This window comes from Heliangelus exortis, chromosome 3, assembly GCF_036169615.1.
Source record: "Heliangelus exortis chromosome 3, bHelExo1.hap1, whole genome shotgun sequence".
Lineage (NCBI taxonomy): Eukaryota > Metazoa > Chordata > Aves > Apodiformes > Trochilidae > Heliangelus > Heliangelus exortis.
Genome location: NC_092424.1, coordinates 60,983,532 through 61,005,171, shown reverse-complemented (window position 1 = coordinate 61,005,171; position 21,640 = coordinate 60,983,532). Strand labels below are relative to the sequence as shown.

General features: G+C 36.8%; 1 protein-coding gene across 4 annotated transcripts in view; it reads left to right on the top strand.

Moving 5' to 3' along the window:
* Nucleotides 1-21,640, top strand: part of LAMA2 (laminin subunit alpha 2) — a 347,870-nt gene that overhangs the window by 63,084 nt on the left and 263,146 nt on the right. For all 4 annotated transcript variants that reach the window (XM_071740967.1, XM_071740966.1, XM_071740969.1 and 1 more), the window contains exon 2: nt 20,064-20,234. In XM_071740967.1, coding sequence (XP_071597068.1) covers nt 20,064-20,234 — 171 coding nt within the window. The remainder of the gene's footprint in view (nt 1-20,063; nt 20,235-21,640) is intronic.

Genomic DNA, 21,640 nt, shown 5'->3' with positions numbered 1-21,640 from the left:
TGAAAAGGTAAGGCTTTCACTAGTTTCTTAACATATACACGCCTCAAATATGTAAGGGTTTTTAAAGACAGAATAATTTTTTCTCTTTATGATGAAATTGCACAGTTTTTTGCTGAACCTTGGGGACTATTAAGGACCAAATCTGTTTATTCTATGTTGAATATGAGTATTATTGCTAGAAACCAAGTCAGAACTTCCATGGTTCTCTAAGTCTTTGTATGTGTTTAGGAACTAAAGAGGGAATGTTAAGTATGAGCTTGTTATGCTACTTTGTTTAAAGAAAGGGAAAAAAACTGCTTTGGCTGAAGCAAAGCCCCAAAGACTGTTCTCATGCCATTCTAATTGTCATACGTTGGAGAAGCTAATAGTAAATATGCTCATAAAGTGCAGGAAAAGACCCAAATCTGACTCAAGATAAAATTTTACCAGGTTTTCTTTCCTGATAACCTTGTTTGGTAGCAAGGTGATACCTTGTACCTACTATAGGTTTGGAAGTGCCTATTTATTTTTTTGTGAGACCACATCTGGTATTGCTTATTTTATAGCCTTCATGAATAGCTATTGTTCTGCCACTTAATTGTTCCCTTATTAGCCAAGTCTACAAATCCTAAGGCATAAAAAGTCTCTTCCTTAAGAACTTTAACAGCATTCATCCTTTTGTTGGCAAGCTACTCACTAGATCTCTCTTATTTAAAAGTCTTCACTGTTGTCACTTGCCTGTGGAAATGTTTGAAAAGACCTCAGATGTGAAAAAAAAAAATCTTTGGATTTTTTATGTTTCAGTTGCCTTCCATTCCCATGCCCCTTTTTTCTGTGCCCAAAGTAATTTTATATTTTTACTGCCATGACTTTTACTAACTTTTGTATGATTAATCTTTATCTGGTAGCTATTCTACAAGTGGATGAGCAAAAGTTGCTTGGTGCTATATCCAGTTCATCATTCAATGTCTTAAAGCTTTTTGCTTTACCCCCTTTGAGAGTAAAAAAAAAAATCTCACTAGAAATCAAGATAATCGAGATTTCAGAGCTCCAGTTTTAATTGAATTCATATTTGTGTGTTGCCATCAAGATTATCAGAAAACTGAGGAAGCTGGAGATGGAGGTATTCAGGTAGAGGAGGGGTTACAGATATTCTGTAGAGTGGACACTCATTCTATTTGGCACGGGCAACACTGTTTCAAAGTGAAATTGCATCTAATTTTAAGGCTAGTCCTTTCTTTCTCCCTTTTTTCTAATTCCTTTCTAAATTAAATTCTGAGGGCTGAAGTTGTAGCAAGGAAGAGGGAAGAGTGGAAACCTACACTAGGTGGTTAGGTGGTAGTGTCAGCCAGCCACCCACCTAAGGTAAATGACACCATTCCTGCTGCCAGAAGTATTCCTGTGTAAATTATGATGCTCCTGGCAGAGATGAGTTCTGAAACTGGGTGTGCTTAAGGGCAGATGAGAGTTTGCCAGTGCTGACTCTGTGGAGAGGCAATTGGGCACCTGTCCTGGTAGACCTGTGACTACAGCCAAATGGAATTCATTAGTTTGTCGAGTTTAGGGCTTAAGCCATGTAGAGATGTAGTGGTTTCATTTTTTTAACAGAGTTGCTCTAAGTGACAAACAGTGGCTCTGTAATGATATGTATTCACTATTCCATAAATAAGTAAATGAATGGGATAGAAACGTGTGGCTCCATGGTCAGCCTGGCATGCAGGTACAAGAAAGGGAGAACCTTCCCCTTCCCTTGGCTTTCCCTCAAGAGTTTGTCCCATGTTCTTTGTGTTGTTACAGACTATGTGGTCACAGGGTGAGTTGGGTCACTGTCCTTATCGGATACTCTTTTTTTCCTCAGGTGCATGTGTAATTTCAACTTACTGTGAAGCCAAACAATTTACAGAGTTGACAAAAATATGGCAAAAATGCGTGAATGTGGGCAGAAGGCGAATCTCGTGTTTTCACTGGCAGGACATACTTAAAATTGATTTAAGGCATCTGGGAAACTGTGTGCTAACTTGAGTAGAAGCACACAAAATAAAAGATCACTAAGAAAGAAGGCTGCTGCTTCACTTTTCCTCTGTTAAGTAGAACATAATTGATCATGACACAAAACCAAGCATTTGTTTGTGATAGATATAGCTGCATAATGAGGGAGAATCTTGGGAAAGATAGAAGGAAACAATAATCCTAAAATAAAGTCTTGCCAAATAAGGAAATACATAATTTGAAATGATATTTTGAAAAAAACACTTCAGTAATTACTGATTTCAAGCTGAATATTGAACCATTCTGAAAAGCAACAGTTTGCCTTCTTATTCTGTATCCTTTTTGATTACAACAGAATATGTGCTTGTATACTTAAAAAAAAAGTATGAATAGACAGTTCCTTATGGAATCGAACATTTGTTTTATGTCAATTATAAAAAATGCTCCGTTAAAATGCGCCGTAAGCTAAAAAAAAATAATGTAGCAAAAATAGAAGGAAATTTTTGTTGGTTTTGGGTCGTCTTTTTTGTTTCTTTGCTTTTTTTAAAAAGCCTTTTTGAGTACTTCCGTTTGTATTCTTTATTTTGCTGTTTTATCTCCCAGAAATAGCGGTAGCATAGGACCACTGCAATCTAATCTGAGATCCAAACCTGTAATATATCCCACAAATAATTAGTGTATTAGAATGGAATATTATTAGGATATTACCGTTTAAGCTGTGACTTTGTCAGCCCAAGTCTTAAAAATGGCCTTGGACAGGAATTTAACAGCCTTTCTAGAAAACTGTTCCAGTGCTTTCTCTCATCATTCAAACTGTTCACATCCAATTCAAATAAATACCACGGATGCTAATCAACTGTTACCTTAGGCGGGGTTTGAATCTGGAGTGTTTACCAGGCATGCTGGTCTGTAGTGTTATTAATAAATCTGCTTTCAAATTCATAATTTAATTTTTAATTAACTGTATCAACCCAACTATATGTCGCTGGTACTTCACCAAAAAGATGTGTGAAAGTTTGCACAATCATGCAAGAGCCTCCTGTTGGTTCTCTTGCTCCCTTAAATTAGTGAGAGATTTCTTATGCTTAGAAAGAAAAGCTGGCCTTGTCAGATACCAGTCATAATGCTTAAAAGAATGCTTCATGAGAAGTGTTTTAGGGTGGACTACCCTTTTTCACTTACATATGTATGTATTTGTGTGATTGCTTTCCCCTATTAACTGAATTACTATTTTTTTTTTACGTCTGGACTTTTTTTCCACCTCAGTTTCACTTTTTTTTTTTTTTAAAGCAGGCCAGGTATTATCTCCATTTTACAGATGGGGAAGAAGTTTAATGAGGGTCTTGGAATAAGCCAGTGAGTGATATTCTGGCCCTCAGAATCAATCTGATAGATTCATAAGTGTAAACTTAATGGCAGAGGAATTTTAAAAGCTATTTCCATTTCTTTTAACTTAAAGCCCACAAAAGCGACAGAAACTGAGGGAAGACAATACCATTCTTTATGGAGTGCCACATGAAAGAAATTAATGGGTTTTGTTTAAAAGTAAAATACTCTAATAGAAAAAAAATGCTATGCTCTTAAAACAGGCTTATAGGAAAAACAGCAATGAAAAAATAAAGTAACATGGAAATTGTGAAAGCACAACATCTGTTAAATTTTTACAGTTGTGTTGTCAGAATCTTGGTATTGTTTACATAATATAGATGGGAGTTTCTCCAATTAAAACCAATGGATCTTCTCAACTTGAAGGAACAGCCCCCTCAGATTCCCTACCCTCAAATCCTCTTTCTTTAGATATTGGTAATTCAAAGGTTTGTCTTAGAGATTTTGGTTCATATAGTTACTGTATATCTCTTTGTAATTACATATTCCCATTTTCCTAAGTTGTTCCACTTAAAAACATGTCCTTTCTCTAGCTGTATGTAATGTCTTTGGTAAATGGATATTGTGCATTGCATTACACTTTGTTTCTGTGTTATTTCAGTGTTTTGTCCATAGGAAGGCCTCTGGTCATTTGGATATGCCAGTTTTTAGAACCAAGAAGACCAAGACCATAGTACTTTTTACCATTAAATATAGAAATTGCTATGTGGAAAAACATTCCTATGTTGGTACTTAGTCTGGTAAGAACTGAAAAAACTGAGGGAAGTGGTTCTTGAAGCCTAGATTGCAGAGCTAATTCTTCTTAAAACAGATTGTTCCAGTTTTGCTTCCATTATAGAGTGGTTCTATCAGGAGTACTCCAGTAGAAATGGCAGCTGCAGGGAGTGGAGAAGATGGCTTTTGTGGCCATGACCCAAGCCTTACATGGACAGAATAGGATGTAGGTGCAGTCAGGGACAGGTTATAAACCTGGTATTAAGATTTTCCAAACGTACTTCTCAGATCTTGTTGTACAGTTGCTGACTTATTCAGTAACAGTTTTAATTGCTACTTTATCTGTAATCTCATCAATTCAACCATCAACTAAAAGCAGATCACTTAAGAGAATTGTGAGGGTATGTTGTGTCTGTACTCAATATCATGTGTGTATGACATGAGCTTCAGTGACCTTTCTTGTGTACTCCAAGGAGAATGCAGATAGAAGTAATAAAAGCAGAATTACTTTGCTTTTGACTTATGAAGGAAAATTTTATCTGGGAATAATTGCCCTAAGTAGCAGACACCTCTTTGTTGTTCTTGTTATGTTTTGGTTTGGTTTCAAAGATGTGCCTTTCAGTTGTCTTTGCAGACTTTGTCACCTGGGAGTTACTAAAGGTTTGATTGGGATGTAGTGAGCTCAGGGACTTGGGAGAGATGAGAATCAGGGTGAACAGCATGCACCTATAACCTCCATGACAGCAGTTTTCACATGAGATAGTCCCTCTTGAACGTACCAGCTGCTTTCATTACTGAGATTTCTCTTTAAAGTTGATAATGCCAGTGACAAAATAATACTGCCTCCATTCAGGAGTGAGTGCATCCAGCAGCAGCACTTGTCTCTTCAATCCTACCTTGCCATACAAAAATGGAAGCAAAAACCCACTAACTGAGCAGGTTCAAGGGTGTGACCGAGTGTACAATGCAGAAGACAGGGTGAAAGTTAGTCTTTTGAAAGAAAGGATAAATAATGTCTCATGAGATGGGTAAAATGTACATGACTTCACATGCAGTTAAAAGCCAACTTTTTAATGAATATTTAGCACTTCCTTCACTAATACCTTAAAAAGCAGAACCACTATACTGGCATAATGTCATGTGATCACCCTGTCCTTGGTAAGTGAGCTGCTGCTTGTCTAGCACCACAGGAAGTGGTCGTCTTTTTGATGCTTGAATGTAAAACTGGCCAGAGGAAACAGGAGGGGAATGAGAACAAGAATGATACTAAACATTTAAGTGTCCCAAATCAAAGTTTGTAGGGGTGCCTGAGGAAATGGAGCCATGCTTCTAGCATTGGCTTTTTAATTTCAGTCTTGCTGAAATGAGAGGTCTTGTGAGACTGTCTTGGAAGTTGTGTCACTGAGAGAGCTGCACTATTTATCCTGCAAATTACTCTTTTAACTTTCTTCCAGATGAGAGCACAAGAATTCAAGTTTACTCTTTATATAGAGATTATAATCCCATGTGGCACAATAAAAGATTGCTTGCTCTTTCTCCCACTTTTTTTGACATCAGCTGCATGATAGGAAGAGTAAGTAGATTCCAGTTAAAATAGGGAAGAAGAGTTAAAACACAGATAAAATTAACAGAAAGCTCTAATATGATGAAATTTTAACATATTGCATGTTTTAGTCAAGCCTTGGAGCAAGATGGATCAAGTATGAGCACCCCAAAAAACAAACAGAAAATGAAAGTTGGCTACGTGACAGCAAGGGTACTTTTCTTTGATCTCCCTTGAAATCATTATTTAAGAAAGAATAGAACACAGCAATATAGTTGACAGAGAAACTACTGCCACACAATACCTGTCTACCAACCTGTGTGTACTATGTCACTTGAATATGACAGGTGGGCATGTAGGTGAGCAAAAATCTGTTCAGAACATTTGTGAGTAGTTCTTACTTGAGAGAAGTAGGTGGCTGAAGATGACCCAAAGGGTTCTTTATAATATGAAGAAATAATTGAAATGTGTATTTGTTATCTTTCCAATAACTGGATAGCTTCTCTGTTCCTAATGAAAGAAAACGTCCTGTTACAGGATATTAAACTCATCTCCACTCATTAATAATTGCCTGACATATGAGCTTTAATTTTTTTTCAACAAATGGATAAGAAGTCATAAATGATGACACTTTTAGGCAAGGCTCTAAGATTGATAGGGTGGAAACTAGGCTGCTCCCTATTGTGATGCAAGGTCCCTACAGTTCCAGCTGGTGTGCTGATAGCTGCTTGAGAACTCTAGTAAATTTCAAGTGACTTTGTGTTGGTCCCAGTCTAGGAACAGCTGACTGCACAATTAACTTAATATGTTGAGTAGAAAAATAGCTCTCTTCTATGCTAGTTAATGCTGAGTGGAATTGTCTTCATCCCTAAAATAGTCATAGCTACATGAAAAAGACAATAGACAGATTTAAGGACCAGTCTTTGAAGTTTAGAAGCAAATAAGTTATAAGACTAAAATGGCTACTTTATGCCCAACTTTTAACAGGTGTCCCATTTAATGTGAACATTGTAAACTCATGTTAAGTGTATATTAAAATAAGTATATACTTACAACATTAATTCTTCCATTAAACAACACCTTCTAATAGTCATATATTTGTGAAAGTCCCATATTGAAAAAATTTTCAAACATTAGTCTTTCAGAAGAAGTTAATTTGCATATTCTTTGCAGAATCTTCCTTGAGCTCTTCCAAGAAAGCAGAAACTTGTTAATGATTACATTTAGTATTAGACTGCATGAAGTTTTAAAGACATTATTTCTATTATTAGGTTATCCTAGAAGAAGGAAGAGACTTGGCACCAGTTGCTTACTTTTTTAAGAATGTAAGTCTGGGAATTTTTGATAGCAGTGTCAAAGAAGTTTTCTTAAACTCAGAATTAGGCATGGGAACTTAGGTTCTACTGTATTCTGCTCATGCATAACAAAAGCTGAGATATGTTTGTAGATACAACTTTGCACCATATTTTCAAAATTATAGTTCAGAGGAAACATCAGAGAAATACCTAGAGAAGGATGGTTGTTTCTTTCTGAAGTAGAATATACAAACAACATCTTGAAATGAAAACTTTCAAGTGGAGAGATGTGGCTTCAGGCTTTTTGTTCACTGCTGATTCTACAATGGCTATTGCACAGTTGGAAGCCTTTTCGACAGAAAATTACCCTGGAGAAAATTCTCAGTCCATCCCACTGTCCCTGTAGAAATTATACTAGGACTGCCTTGCAATTTTGTCTTTTGATTTTGGTTTTTTTTTTTTTTTCTGGCATTGATGTGATGACTTCTTTGGTCCTTCATAGAAGGAAACTCCCCACTCCCCCTCCCCCCCACACCCCCCTTCTCCCCTCTTCAACCCCCTGCCTGGTGTTGGATTATTAGTCTTTGTTTCTTTGTAACCAGACCTTGTTATGTATTCCCACCCAAATTTTCTGTGTACAACTTTCCCCTCTTCTTGCCTGACTTTGGGAACAGTCTGTGACTTGATTCCCAGGGGTTTTCTTTGTTACCTAACTTTTTCCTCTTATTAATAAATATGCTTATGTTTAAATATGCTTCAGTTTTCAGCCTCTGATCCTGATGTTTTGTACTGCTTCTACTTCACCTACAGGCTTCCTTACCCTGTGCCCTGGTGAGACAGGTATAGTACATCTCCAGGTGTCAGCCCACCCCCTGTAACACTTGTGCACTCCTTGCCTTCCTGCTTCACCACATCAGATGTTGTAGGTGAAGGGTGACTGAGGCTGATGTTCTGTTTATCACCTTTCCCTCTGCGTTTAGTGTTTACCAAACTTCTAAATGTGATCCATCTGCTGAGTGTTCTTTTATCCTTTTCCCTTTTAAAAGGCTGTTTCTTTTCTTTCTTGCAGGAACTTCCTGTCTTTGCTCCATCTTGGCAAATACTGTCTGTGTCTATTCTCTTGTTCTCCTTATCCTTACAAGGAGTTCCTTCTGCTCCCCACCTGTCCCATCTCATGTATTATAATCTCTTCACTTCACTTACAAGGAGTGCTGCATTTCAATGCTGCCTATCTGCAGAATTATGTTGCCTACATGTTTTAGGTCTGAGTACCTATTCTAGATTCCTCCCTTCCAATTTATTAATTATTAAGACATCATTTGCTTCAGTTCTATGTCCGTGCAATGGATAATCAAGTGCATCGCTATTACTTAGAAAGCATTAATAGGTGACTTATCAGCCAGATCTGTTGTGTGTGGGCTTATACAGTTACAGGCAGTTAAACCTGTCACTATTCTAACCCATCTGTACCTCATTTTTTATGCCCCTCCTTCCCTTCCTCTTTCCTAAACCAGCAAATGATTAAGAGAACACTAAGTTTTTCAAAATAATTTTAAATACTAAAGCCAACTATAATACTACTTATGATGTTATCAGCTTGGTAAGTCTAGAAAGACTTGAAATTTCAAAAATATTTAGTATAGATTCCTTCAGCTATATCTTGTCAATGCTTTTGCTAAAAATGGGCAGTTCACGTAGAATTAGGAGTTATAGAAGTTAAGGTCTCTGCAAGCTGAGCAGTCTGTCACCTGGAATGACTGAATGCAGCTTCTGTTAATCAAAATAAGCCGTTGCTATACACAAATGTGGGGAACCTAAGAACTCCTTTTTTTTATTTCTAACTTTGAGAACAGTGAGGCCAGCCAAGGGAAAACCCAAGAGATGTATACTTGCTTCAGATTTCTGAAAAACAAACAGTTTGTTCTCCAGCTGAGAGTCCAATGCTGAAACCTTTAATCATTGCAAATAAATGTCATGCTAGTGACAGTAGTACCTCTGAAGCTCATTAAAATCCTGTTGGAAGACCTGAAGGATTCCTTTCCTTGATCTGTCATCCTGTGCATTTTTAAAGCAGCATATAGGGATTCGTCTGGTTGCAGTTCTGACTGATTTTAATGGAATGTTAAGATGTGACATCTGCAACAGCATTGAGTCCACTTTTATAAAGAAGAAAAGGAGGGCTCAGATAGGCACAGCTTTACCAGAGAAGTATTAAGAGATACTGATATAATTTAATTTTAATGAATGATAAAGTAAATACATGTAGGGATGTTCAAGCTGATTTATATTCTAACCCAGATGTCTTTGGCAGTTACAAGGAGAAACTGTATACTAGGTTGCACATTTTGTCTCTAATTCTAAAGCATGGTACATTGTCACTGGCTTGCTGACAGCCATCTGCTCAAGCCTCATTTGATCTTCCCATTCAGTGACAGTTCAAGTAAGGGGACGAAATGTATGTAAGGGAGGAAATTGTGTTGCTTTTAGCTTGGTAAAACCAATTATTATTAAATATCGTTAAAATATTCTATATCACAATATATATGGATTAAAAAGATACTGAACTAATGCACACATTCTATTATTTTCATGAAACAGAATTTCACAGTCACATTACCAAGACTAGAGATATAGATGCACTATTGTACTTGCGTATTTGTGTATCTTACATATACAAAAAGTTTATAAATATTTAAATACACTATTACAGCTCTTATAAGTATGGGTATTTAGTAGGCCTTTTGTAGCAAAGTGTATGGTGAACAAATGTATGTACCATACAACTATTTCAGTGCACCAGAAGAAAAGGACACTGAAGTTGATACAATGTTCAAAATACTCTTTCATGGACTTTAAATGTAACTGAAGTGTTTCTTGACTCAGTGCATGGAAAACACCAATCTGTATTACTATGCAAATGAACAATTTAATTTTACAGTTCATTAAGCTTTTTTTTTTGTTTGCACTATTTCTCATTTATCCGGCTAATCTGCCTCAATATCAACTGTATGGAAAAGAAATAGGCATAACCTGTTGCATTCTATGGAAAGCTGGGAGTCTGAGTTGTGAAAAATACTTTTTCTATTTTGTCTTTAATATGGTAATCAATGATGGCCCTGATCTTACTAATTGTGCTTTACATGTGTTGAACAGATCAAAGGTATAAAGCCTTACAGTATTATCCAAGGATGGCAACTTAGTTCGCCTTTTAATAGGGTGTTACATAGTTTAGATTTATGTAACACATACATGTAAAATAGCAAATGTAAATGGTACATATTGCTAAAATTTTGGTTTTAACACCACTGTGGATTTATGGAGGGGAAATTGTACTTAGCCAACCTGACTCTTGTCTGTGATGAGGTGGCTGGCTGGGGAAAGAGGTGATTGGCTGGAATTTATTTAAGCTTTATTCAGTGCTGTCTCTATGACATCTTCATAGAAAAGCTGGTTAAACTGATTAAGTAAGTGGACAGTGCACTGTTGGCAGGTTTGGGGGCAATACAAAATTGGACAGAGTGGCTGAAAAGCCAGAAGGCCATGATGCTATCCAGAGGGGCTTTGGCAGGCTGGAGAAACGAATAGCAAGAACCTCATGTAGTTGAACAAAAGGAAGTGTGAAGTCCCACATCCAGGGAAGAAAAGCCAAAGGCAGCAGTACAAGCTGGGACCAAATGGCTGGAAAGCAGTGGAGGACCTGGGTGTCCTTGTGGACAGGTTGAGCATGAGCCAAAACTGTGGCAAAAAAAGGCAAATGGGCTGCACTAGTGTCACCAACAGGTTGAACCCTTGTCTGCTCAGATGCAGTGATGTAAACACAGCTGGAGACCTGTGTTCAGTTCTGGGTTCCTCAATACCAGAGAGACATGGGCAGGTTAGAGCAAGTACAGGAAATTACTGGGAAGACAATTAAGGACTTAGGGAGAGTCTGTCCTACAAATAGAGATTGAGAGGCTGAGATTGCTTTAGTCTTGAGAAGTCTGAGAGATTGTACCAGTGTATAGAAAATGTGTGTCAGGGGGTGATACAGAAGATACAGCGTAACTTTCTTAGTGGTATGAAGTGACAGAACAAGAGGAAATGGGCACAAATCATTATACGGGAAATTTCATTTAAACATAAGAAAACCCTTACTTCACTGTGAGGGTGGTCAAACAATGGAATATGTTGTCCTGAGAGACTGTGGAGTCTGCATCCTTAGAGATACTGAATATTCAGCTGCACAGCCCTGGGCAGCCTTTTGTAGTGACCCTACTTGAGCAAGAGGTTGGGCTAGACAAGAGGTCCCTTCCAGCCTCAATGTTTCTTTAGTTCTCTGAAGATGATCCTAAGAACTCTGCATAGAAATAGCTGACATGTTACCAGAATATGTTAAAACTTTCAGAATCCTTATCTCTATGTGTTTATAAAGCATTACAGTACAATAGTAAGAAATATATATGTTCAAAGAATGAGATGTGAATTTAAAGGTTATTCTAGCTGATCGTTGAGACAAAAATACTTTAAAGTATTTTCATCTGAATCTTCATGGCAAAAGTAGGTGCACAGAATCTCTTACATATGGTAAGATCAGTTTTTCCATTTGCTGTTTGGTTTCATAATGTCAGACCCAGTTGGGATTTTTATGTCAGTGTAGATGATGATGAATAGGTGAATGACATTTATTGGTCTCCATAACATGTCTTTTGTTGTCTCTTGTAAAAGAACGTGGGAAATATTTCAGTATTTCTGTATAAGCTGACAGCATTGTAGACTCAGGGGTGCAGTAACTAATTCTGACTCTCTGGTGTTTTCAGTGGACCTTCCTTTTAAGTATTGCAAAAATAGTAGTATGTTTCACAAATTCTTTAGTGTCTAAGATAACATATGCAGTGATTTTTTTCTTTTGTTTTTCTTCCATAAAACTATAGTTTTGCAAGTTGCATCTGGAGGCTCCAATTTTTCCAAGTTCTATTCTGTCTATAAGAAATCCTGAGTTAATTTTTACTTTTATTCAGTGTCATTATGCTTTTTTTCCTTCAGTGGGATAGAACAGGGGTAGACAAATCATACAGGTTTCTCTCATGCCCTCTCTACTACTGAGGGAAGTGTGTGACTGGGGGGAGCCAAACCTGCAGTGTCTTCCAAGTATGAACATGCTGGTAGTCAAATGTGGGGACTGAACAAAAAATAATATATTTAGGTTTGGAAAAGTCATAAATAGATGTTTACTACCTCAGAACAGAAACACAATTTGGGACAATTTCTGTTTGCACTACATCAGTGTTGTCTCTGATGCCCTTTTACTTTTTCTTGTTAGGCCTGCTTGGCTGACCAAGACCTTACTACTGCATTGCAAAGTTTTTAATGAAGGTCATGTGGCTAATAAATACAAGGAAATAACTTAAGACTGCTGCTTGCTGCTTCATGCACAATGCACTCTTTCTACAGCTAAGGCATTTGTACAACTTGAATTTTGCACTTTGAAATTTGTGCCAGAATACAGACATTTTTGAAAATCAGTGGGTGCCTGGTTCAGGCTGGGCATGTAAATACCTTTGAAAATGAGATGTCTGTTAAATCTTTGAGCTTTGGATTTTTGATGCAGTGGGAGCTCTGCCATGGATGTCCAAGAGACAGGGTTTAATCTTCAGCTTTGCAAAACAACCTTCTTTGACAGCTCTAGGAAGAAGGAAATTGATTACAGAGCTTGGAGAATATTTATGTGTTTTGTACGATGTAATATTGGGGTAACAATTTTTAACTCAGTGTCCCAATCTGTAAAACTGATTGTGTTTTGCTATTAAAATGATAAAGTCTTTACAGGTTTTGAATGCTGAAAGCTGTGGAAAGGCAAGGTGGTACTGTTATATAATCAGTATATCCATTTTCAGATGCATCAGTTACTTTGTGAAGATTACAGTCAGCTTTGCTATCAAGCTTCTTCAGGTTAGGGTTTCATACTGTATCTTTTGTGTTGAAATATACAGGATATGTGTCATGTTACTCAGTATGAAGAGAGAAAATTACCTGAAAGTAAAAGCAAGCCACCTCTACCTCCAGTTGTTGAAAACTACATTTCCACTTCCTTTGGAAGAAAAAAAGGATGACTACTGAAAAGTACTAAAATGGGCAGTTGTTAAGGGCAACTGACATAAATGGGGACTGAAGTATTTGTTTTCCGATTTTTTTTTTTTTTTCCCCTTCTGGACAAATGGGCCTAGAGTCAGCTTTTTTTTTTTCCAATCTTCAAGCCTCTGTCTGGACAGCTATTTCTTCAAATTGGACTTATTTTCTAGTTGTATAAAACTCTTCATCTACATTGTGGATAGAGTGCATTAAGTTACTCCCTGTGGTGCACAGCTGGAAGCTATTCTGTGCTGCAACATTTTATTTTGTTTCGTCCCAGTTTTTTCTCCCCACTGTGTTCCCACAGCTTAGCATAGCTCTACACTGCAGCAGACAAGTCTCTCTTTTTCCAGTGACACATCTTAGAGCATCTGAAATTGACATTTTCTCTTTTGTCTTTTTAGTACAAATTCAGTGGCAAACAGCTCTGCTTGACTGCACGAACATTTCAAAGTACTCTATAGACTAGGAAGATTGGCTTGAAAAGTTAGACATATTTAGGCAGGCTGTTTTATTTGCTTCTTTGAAGAGACTAGGGATATTTTGAGAAGACTGAAGGAAATATGCAGTACCAAATATTGGTTTGTTTTAGAAGAGAGAAAAGGAATATGCGGCTCTTAACAGAGCTTTCTTTGAAGGACAAAAACATTTTCTCAGCTCTAATGCTTTAGTAAAACACAAAGGAATTCCAGAGTTGATAAACCAATGTTCGTCTTCCATCTTGCAAGTATTTGAAATACTGTTAAAAACTAATAATGTTTTGAGGTTTTTTTAAATTTAACATGTTCCTTAGATGTGGAGAAACTCTAATTATATAGATGAATTTTATCCTCAGTATAATGGAATGCTGCTCTTATCACTGTGCAATTACAATCTGGGCATCAAATAATAATGAATGCAAAATTTTGTGTGCCAGTTATCATCTGTCAAGAAGGGTTACAGGGCTTTCTGTCAGTATCTTTGCAGTGGTCTTTCTCCTTCCAAATTTCTCTTTCTCAGTCTCTCCCATTGAGTTAGTTCCTGCCTTCATCCCCAAGCAAAGGTCTCTGCTGCTGTCTGCCTTTCCTTTCACTACGCTGTGGTTCCTTGTTTCTCACTCAAGTTGGCTGCTGCTTCCTCCATGGAGCACCAGAAGCCTTACAGAGGTTATAATCTTAGTCTTGGTTATTCACTTGTGGTTCCTATTTGCACTGGAATGGAAGTGTCCTTCTAGTGAGACTTATCATGCAAGTTGCTCTGTAGATGTAGATTGCTGATGTGATTCAAGTGGTATTTGCAATTGTCAGTGGTTTTTCTAAAGGGAAGGAAAGAAAGAGTTAAGTGTCAGAACTGGTAAATGGTAGAAAGACTAATGTAGAAGGTAATTATTTTGTTTATATTTGTACCTATTTTTAGTATTCTTCTTTTGCTGTAGCTGCTCCTTGACATATTTTAAAAGTAGGTTACCCCAGTGACTATCCCCATTTGATAATGAACCTGTAATCACCATTTGGCAGCTGGAGATGTAGTTAATATCTTTGATTTCCCACTAGAAACCCTCCATCCTCTCTCAACTAGGGAAATCAACTAGGTCTTGCAGTGTGCTCTGAAGGTCAATCAAATAGCACTGTTTGGGAAGAGAATGAGAATGAGATTGAATTCAACAGTTTACAGGCTTTGTGAAAATGTCTTGTACCTGATACTTGTGTAGCTCATGTGCTTCTGCTATTTTCAACCAATGCAATAAAGCATGAGCAAAATCTGTCACTTTGGCAGAGAAGTAGGTAATAGGGCATGACAAAACAGGGCAGGGTGCCAGGCATCAGATTGGTGAATTTTATTCCACTGATACTCATTGAGCTTTTATGAGCTGGAAGTTGATGAGGAAATGTGAAAAATGTTGGAAAACATGTGAAGTGAAGCAGTTATCTTCCTTATGCAGTGAGATTAGGAAAACAAGAAAACAAACTAGGTGATAATGATTTGCAGAAAACTGCAAGGAAATCACCAGTCTTTGAGAGTCTTCTGAGGGCTTACAGAATGAGTTGCCATTAAGACCTCTGTGGAGGTAAGATAGTGGTGGGATGTTGTGTAGAGGACTGTGGTTGGTGGGGAAAAAAAAAGGCAGAAATATTTTGGCTTCATTAGCAATGCCACAAAAAATTAAGGTTACAGTTTCTATTCCATTTTGGGTGGAACTTGGTGATGGGCATATGTGCCACCAGTTTTAATAAGAAATAGACATGGGTGTGTACTAGAGGGAATATTGAGGAAAAATGTGAAAGAAGAGAATGAATACAGTGATGGCTCCTTGGATAAAACCCTGCCATAGCCAGTGATTTAGGGGTATTCTAAACTGATAGTTGAATACCAAGCCCTTCATGCCTCAGATGAACCCTTATTCTACATATTAATCTAATTGGCTTCTGCTTTAGGAATAAAACCATTTTATTTTAGACTTTATCCAAGAATTCTAGAATTTAATTTCTATTATATGTAAAGGCAGTGCCCAGTTATAAACAGTACCCTCAAACTGTGATAGAAGGGTTACTAAAGTTACCATGATCACTTTCAAGTGTTCACTTAGTACATCCATTTATGATTTTACATACCATTACATAATTTTATACATCTCCCAGTCAGTTCTTTTTCCAACTAGAGGCTTAGAGCCTATTAGCGTCCACATGCAGAAGTTGATCCACAACTTCGATGTTGGGCAATGTTTCTTTATCTTTTTCAGTTCTACTATCTCCTTTTGGAGATGAGAGCTAAGAAATACCATATGATATTTGAGTTGCTGTTATGGATGGATTTATGCAATAATGTAATGACGTTTTCTTTCTATTCCTTGAGCCAATATTTTAATGGTAATATCCATAATAATTCTTTCAGGGGTGATAATAGCTAGTGCAGATCCTATCATATTTTCCCTCTGTGTATTAATTTCAGTTCCTCGATTTCTTCTGCCATTTTATTGCCTAGACATACCGTAATGTGAAGTTTTTCCACCAGTCTTTGTGGCTTGTCCTTGTTTTGGTGATCCTGAATACTTTTTTGTCATTAATACATTGCCACCTTTTTATCCTTTTTCCTAAGTAATGTATGCAACTTGAACAAAATAGGATTCAGAGAAAATTCTTGTGTTTTTCAGTGTTTTTGTCCCTTTTGCTTTATTTATATTGCTGTTATCACATAGGGTTATTCCCTTATATGTCATGATAGCTTAGTTTATTTGATGGCTTTTGTGGAATCTTGTGAAAGTCTGTTATTCCAAGTATGTTGAACTCAGTGAATCACTTATACCTACGTGCTTGTCAGTGTCAGCTAAGACATTATTGATAAGGGACCACTTGTGAGGCCTCTGTAATAAAGCACTGATCCCAAGCTTCCATTATTTTTCTTTCAGATGCTCAGATCTACTTTGATTCAGGAGCCATTTAAAAAACTGATAATGTAGTGAAGCACGTTGGTACCATACCCTGCTTAGCTAGAATAGTGGCAGTATAGAACTCCAGTATGCCCAAGTTTGTAGGCAAAAATCAGCTATTTTTAATGATTCACTGGTTTTCATTTTTACCTGCTTTTTTTCTAAAACTGTTTCTGTTCATGTTAGTATCAGTAGTTCTGTAGAGAGCTGAACAGCTTTCTTGATTACCCTTGCGTCGTATACTTTTTTAAAGAATTTTATTAAATCCTGTGTTGTTTTCCTTCCATAGTTTAATCACCTGTCAATAGTAAACAGTCTGTTGGGCTTCCAGGCTCTGGAAACCCTATGGAGTATGTTCCATGCTTAAAAACTGAGTAAAAAGAGGAAAGATGACCATACCCATTTCACGGGTGAAAATCTGAGACAGTGTTTTTCTCTCCACATAACAGAAGTTGGTTGAAACCCAGAAATTGCATCCAAGCTGCTAAACCTACTGCCTAATGACAAGCCAATCTTTTCTACCTGTTTCCTTCATGCAGTTCCTTGAATTTTGATATTTTTTTTTTACAGGTAGGAATGAATACTCAATTTCTGAGTGACACCAAGGAAGGATTAGATTGATGTAGGTGACAGTTGGAGTAGAATTTATCTACTTACACTTGAAATACACGAAGTAGAGATAATGGGTTTCTGACTCAGAGGTATTTTACCCAGTCTGTGCATAAGAGCAAATTAGTACTACAGGTATTTGGCAAGAAAGAGAAGAGCTCTCTCTAATTGTAGCAGATCATGATTTTGGAAGTGTTTTCATAGCAAGATGGCCGTAGAATTCAAGGTGGATTTGATAACTGAATTTTATAATTTAGTAGGAAAAGAATTTTTAAGGTGCACAGTGGTTGTACACCAATATTTAAATATCTCTTTTGTTTCATTAGCGTAAGGAAAAATAAGGCATAATTGACAAAATGACCTGTGGTGTTGTGAGCTCTTTTACTTTTTTCCTCGGGATATATGGTCAGATAGATGGGAATGTTAGAAAGGCTAATCACTGTATAGTAGCAATGAACATTAATGTTTATTTCATATTGAAAGAGTCTACATAAAGGATTCAAGAAAATGCTTTCATCTTCTATTGCTAAAATCTTATGCATATGTTGTTGAAGTCTTATATATGAATTAGTTGCTAGAAAGCATTATGAACAATATTGCTTTCTCCATTCCATCAGGCTCACAGATCAAAGGTTCTTTAAAAGCAAAGACTTAATTTGGGCCACACAAAGCAGTATCATAAAATATCTTGAGTTTTAGGAGACCCTTAAGGATCATCAAGTTGAATTCCCTACTCCTTGAAAAAAAAAAAAAAAGAAAAGAAAAACTATTAAAAAAAAGTTCAAATATGTAGTAGGTAATTGTAATTTTTAACTTGTTGAAATTTTGGGCCAGGAGAATTAACTCCAAATGTTAAGTACTGGGTGCAGTGTGGGAGCTCTTTGTGAATCTCTTCCTGTCTGCCTGTCGGATCCACTTCTGTGATCCTGCAGGTAATGTAGTGGGATGAGCTTCTCCGTGGGGTGTTGAGATCTTGACATGATCCCTTCAGTGAAACACCTGATACTGGTTTTGATGTCTGTGTTTGTGCTCATAATGGGCAAAACTGTTTTGGTAGTTTTTCCTAATCTATTCTGCACATAAAAGAGGTTAGCCTAGAGGGAAACTGTTCTAAGTGGTGAGTTCCTTAAGTACTCTTCATTTGCTTACATCTTTAAAATTCAAGTTAAAACGTAGAACGATGGTATGATTTGTGTATAGAGGTATAACGTTGTGAGTGAATTAGCAGGTTTTTTGCCTACTGGTTTTCAGCTGTTCCACTGTTTTTCGAAGGTTTTATTTTTCTCCTGCCATCTACTGCAGTTCCTTCCATGTAGGATTGTTCAGTCCTTTTAAGAGGTTCACTTTGGGATTAATAAAGTACTTAACTCCAAATCAGATGCTAGACTCTGTTAAATGATTACTGCTTTTTGCACTATTAATTCTATTCCTAAGAATAGAATAATGAGGCTCAAAGACAGCACAAGAAGTTCCACAGGTATTAATTCATCTCTTCAGATAATGCTTACATAGATTTTTACCATGTGTTTCCCTTGTAGAAGGCAGTAAATATCACAAATGCATTGAATAAAAATATGAGAACAACTGTATAGGTTTTACAATGTAATAAACATGGGCTGTAATCTACACAGAAGAAGCAAGCTGCACAGTAAAATCTGAGCTATTGGCTGACGATATAATTTGGACATATTAATAACTAACGGGTTTCATTGTTCAAGCAGTATGTTTAACGTGGTTTTAAAGTGAGATTGAGAGTCACTAACTCCTATTGTCAGTAGACAGCTGTACTGTAACCATTCAAGTTTGCTAATTAAATGGCATACTGGTGAATTGCAGAGACAAGCAGAAGGGTGGAGGTAGAGAAAAGACTCAGTTGAATAGCGTTGTCCATTTGTGCAACAGGGAAAGGAAAGTCATTATAAAGGCAACTTTATAATAGTAAAATAATTTCAGATTAAGTTTTGATCAAAGCCTTATTTTAAATTAATAGGTTTAGAAGAACGAATTGCAGAAGGGTGGGTTTGGGGCCAGTTGACTTTGTCCTCAAAAACATGTTTTCATAATTTTGAAGATGTATTAATGATCCCAGTACATCCCTCAGATAATTTTGTTCTTGTTTTGGTTTAACCTGTAGCCATGTCAAATTATTCTTTTGAGGATGTAAATCTGATTCATTTAATGTGAGGGATTAATGTATACTTTCAACATATCACATCACACTATCTCCATGGATCAATTTTATTATGGCTCAAAGCTCTTGATCAGCCTTTAGTGCAAAGGAGAGTAGCCCACCTTACTGATTGTTCTTGATATGGTTTATAATCTTTATAGCTTACTGCTACATAGAACTCAGTTGAGCAGAGCACTCAGACATTTGCTTAAGTGCTGTGCAGAATGAGAATTATAATATATCACTCAGGGTGTGTACCTGGTATGTGTACTGCAATAAAAGATACAATGTATATATTAGCCTCTTCTTGAAGAAAGGGAAATCAGACATGACAGATGCTGTTTATGTTGCTGCATGAATTACGTAGCTCATGTGAAGAGAAGGGTGACTATGGGGTACTAAGTAGAATAGTAATACAGTGTAATACAAGTGGTGCAGTCTGTGAAGGAAAAGCTTTCCCTTGGAGATGTCAGCAGAAAAGAAGAATAATAGATTTTTACATAGGTAATTTGCATACACATTTCCATGTCCAGTTGGGTAGGAACACAAGGTTTGATCAAGAAAAAAGTTTTTGTTCCTTTGTGTTTCCATACTTTACTTTCTCCTTTGGTGTCCTGCTGTTCAAGATGTAGGCAGAGGGTACCGATTTGAATTTCAGAAGGTAATTTGGAGGAAATAATTAGTATCATGGCTTTATTTGAAACCCAAGTTGTTGGTGCCTTTCTGTTCTTCATTAGGTCTGTACTTGTTGAGAACTATGCCTTTTGCTTTGATGTTGTACAAGGTGTTATGTTCAGTTATGATTGTGCTGCTAAATTCACTTTTTTTGCTTTTGTTTATGATTTTATTTTATTTTGTTTGCAGGGTTGTTTCCTGCAGTGCTTAACCTGGCTACCAATGCTCTCATCACAACCAATGCTACCTGTGGAGAAAAGGGTCGGGAAATGTACTGCAAACTTGTTGAACATGTACCTGGACAGCCTGCAAGGAACCCTCAGTGCCGTGTTTGTGATCAAAAGAGCAGGGTTCCACATCGTACGTGTGCCACTTTTGTTTTAGTCCTTTAAAAAGATTTTTTTTCCAAGATTTGTAGATAGAAACAAAGCTGTAGGTCACCGTCCTGATTACTATATAGTGCCTGACTGTTACTAAACTGGGTTACCCATCTCTTCTACCTGGTATTTCAAAATCTATCTGCTACGTATATTCCTCAAACTGAACTTTCAAATCCTTAAACTGGAGCACTTAAATTCAGATTTAGAAAAACCAAGTATCTACAGCTATTGTAGAATTCCCTTGATTTATAATGATCATGCATGAAAAACAAATTTTATCTGCATGTGGAATGTTTTGGCCAATCCAAACAACATATGAAATTTCAGTTTAGGACTTAATGTCTTTTGGGGTACTTTTCTTCTTTCTTTGTTAATTTGGTTTCACTGAGCCAGCAAAAAAAAAAAAAAAGTACTGTTTGGTTTAATTAGTCAATAGTAAATTTGATCTTTTCTATATTGCTTTTTTTAAGACTACTTGGAAGCGAAATCGGTTTTTAAGTATAAATTTATTGACTACTTTGTCAAGTCATACAAAATAATTTCATGTCACCTTGCAGTGAAAGACATGAATAGTATTAATGCTGTTAGATTTTTATGGCTATATTGACAATGTAGATGGTAGAGGTTGTAAAGATATTTAATACAGCTTTTAATGAAACGGCTAAAATTGTGCTAGAAATATGGCCACAGAATCATGAAGGCAATTTCTTTTTTTCTCCAGCTGTTTCCCTCTAAAAGCTAGATCAGATTATTTACACCTCATGACAAAGCACATTTAAGTATGTGATTAAAACTATAGGGGCAAAAACCAAACCAAACCAAAACCCAGTGTATGTGTATATACACAGACATCCATATATAGAAAAACCTGATCTGAAAGATTTAGATGTGTTTCCCTTCACTCATGCCCTCCTAGAAACTAGAATCTGCCCAGTTTCATAATATCTGGTCTTTCCATGCCAACTGCATCTCATATTAAGGTTTTTAAATGGGCGTTTGGCAGAAGCAAGTGCCTTATTTTAACAGAGATGGCTCATTAATAACAGATTGGTGGCTCAGCCATGTAATGTAACCAGACTTTAAATGATCCCCCTGGAATGTGTGAGTCTGCAGTGCCTCTCCTTAATTACTGTAGTAGGAAATGAACACAAATTCCCTGGTTAATCACATTAAAGAGCACATTTTGATGGGCTCAGATGGGCTCACTCTGTAAGGTCTCCCCCTTGCCATCCATTAGGGAGATTGGTCCTTGAACTGCAGTTTCAATCCAGTCCTTTTTGCAAATATAGTATTACTTCCCCTTCTCTTTTAAAGAGGCAAAATATGCCAACAATTAATCAGTGTTTTCAAATTAATTATGGTTGAACTTTCATAATGGTGATTACA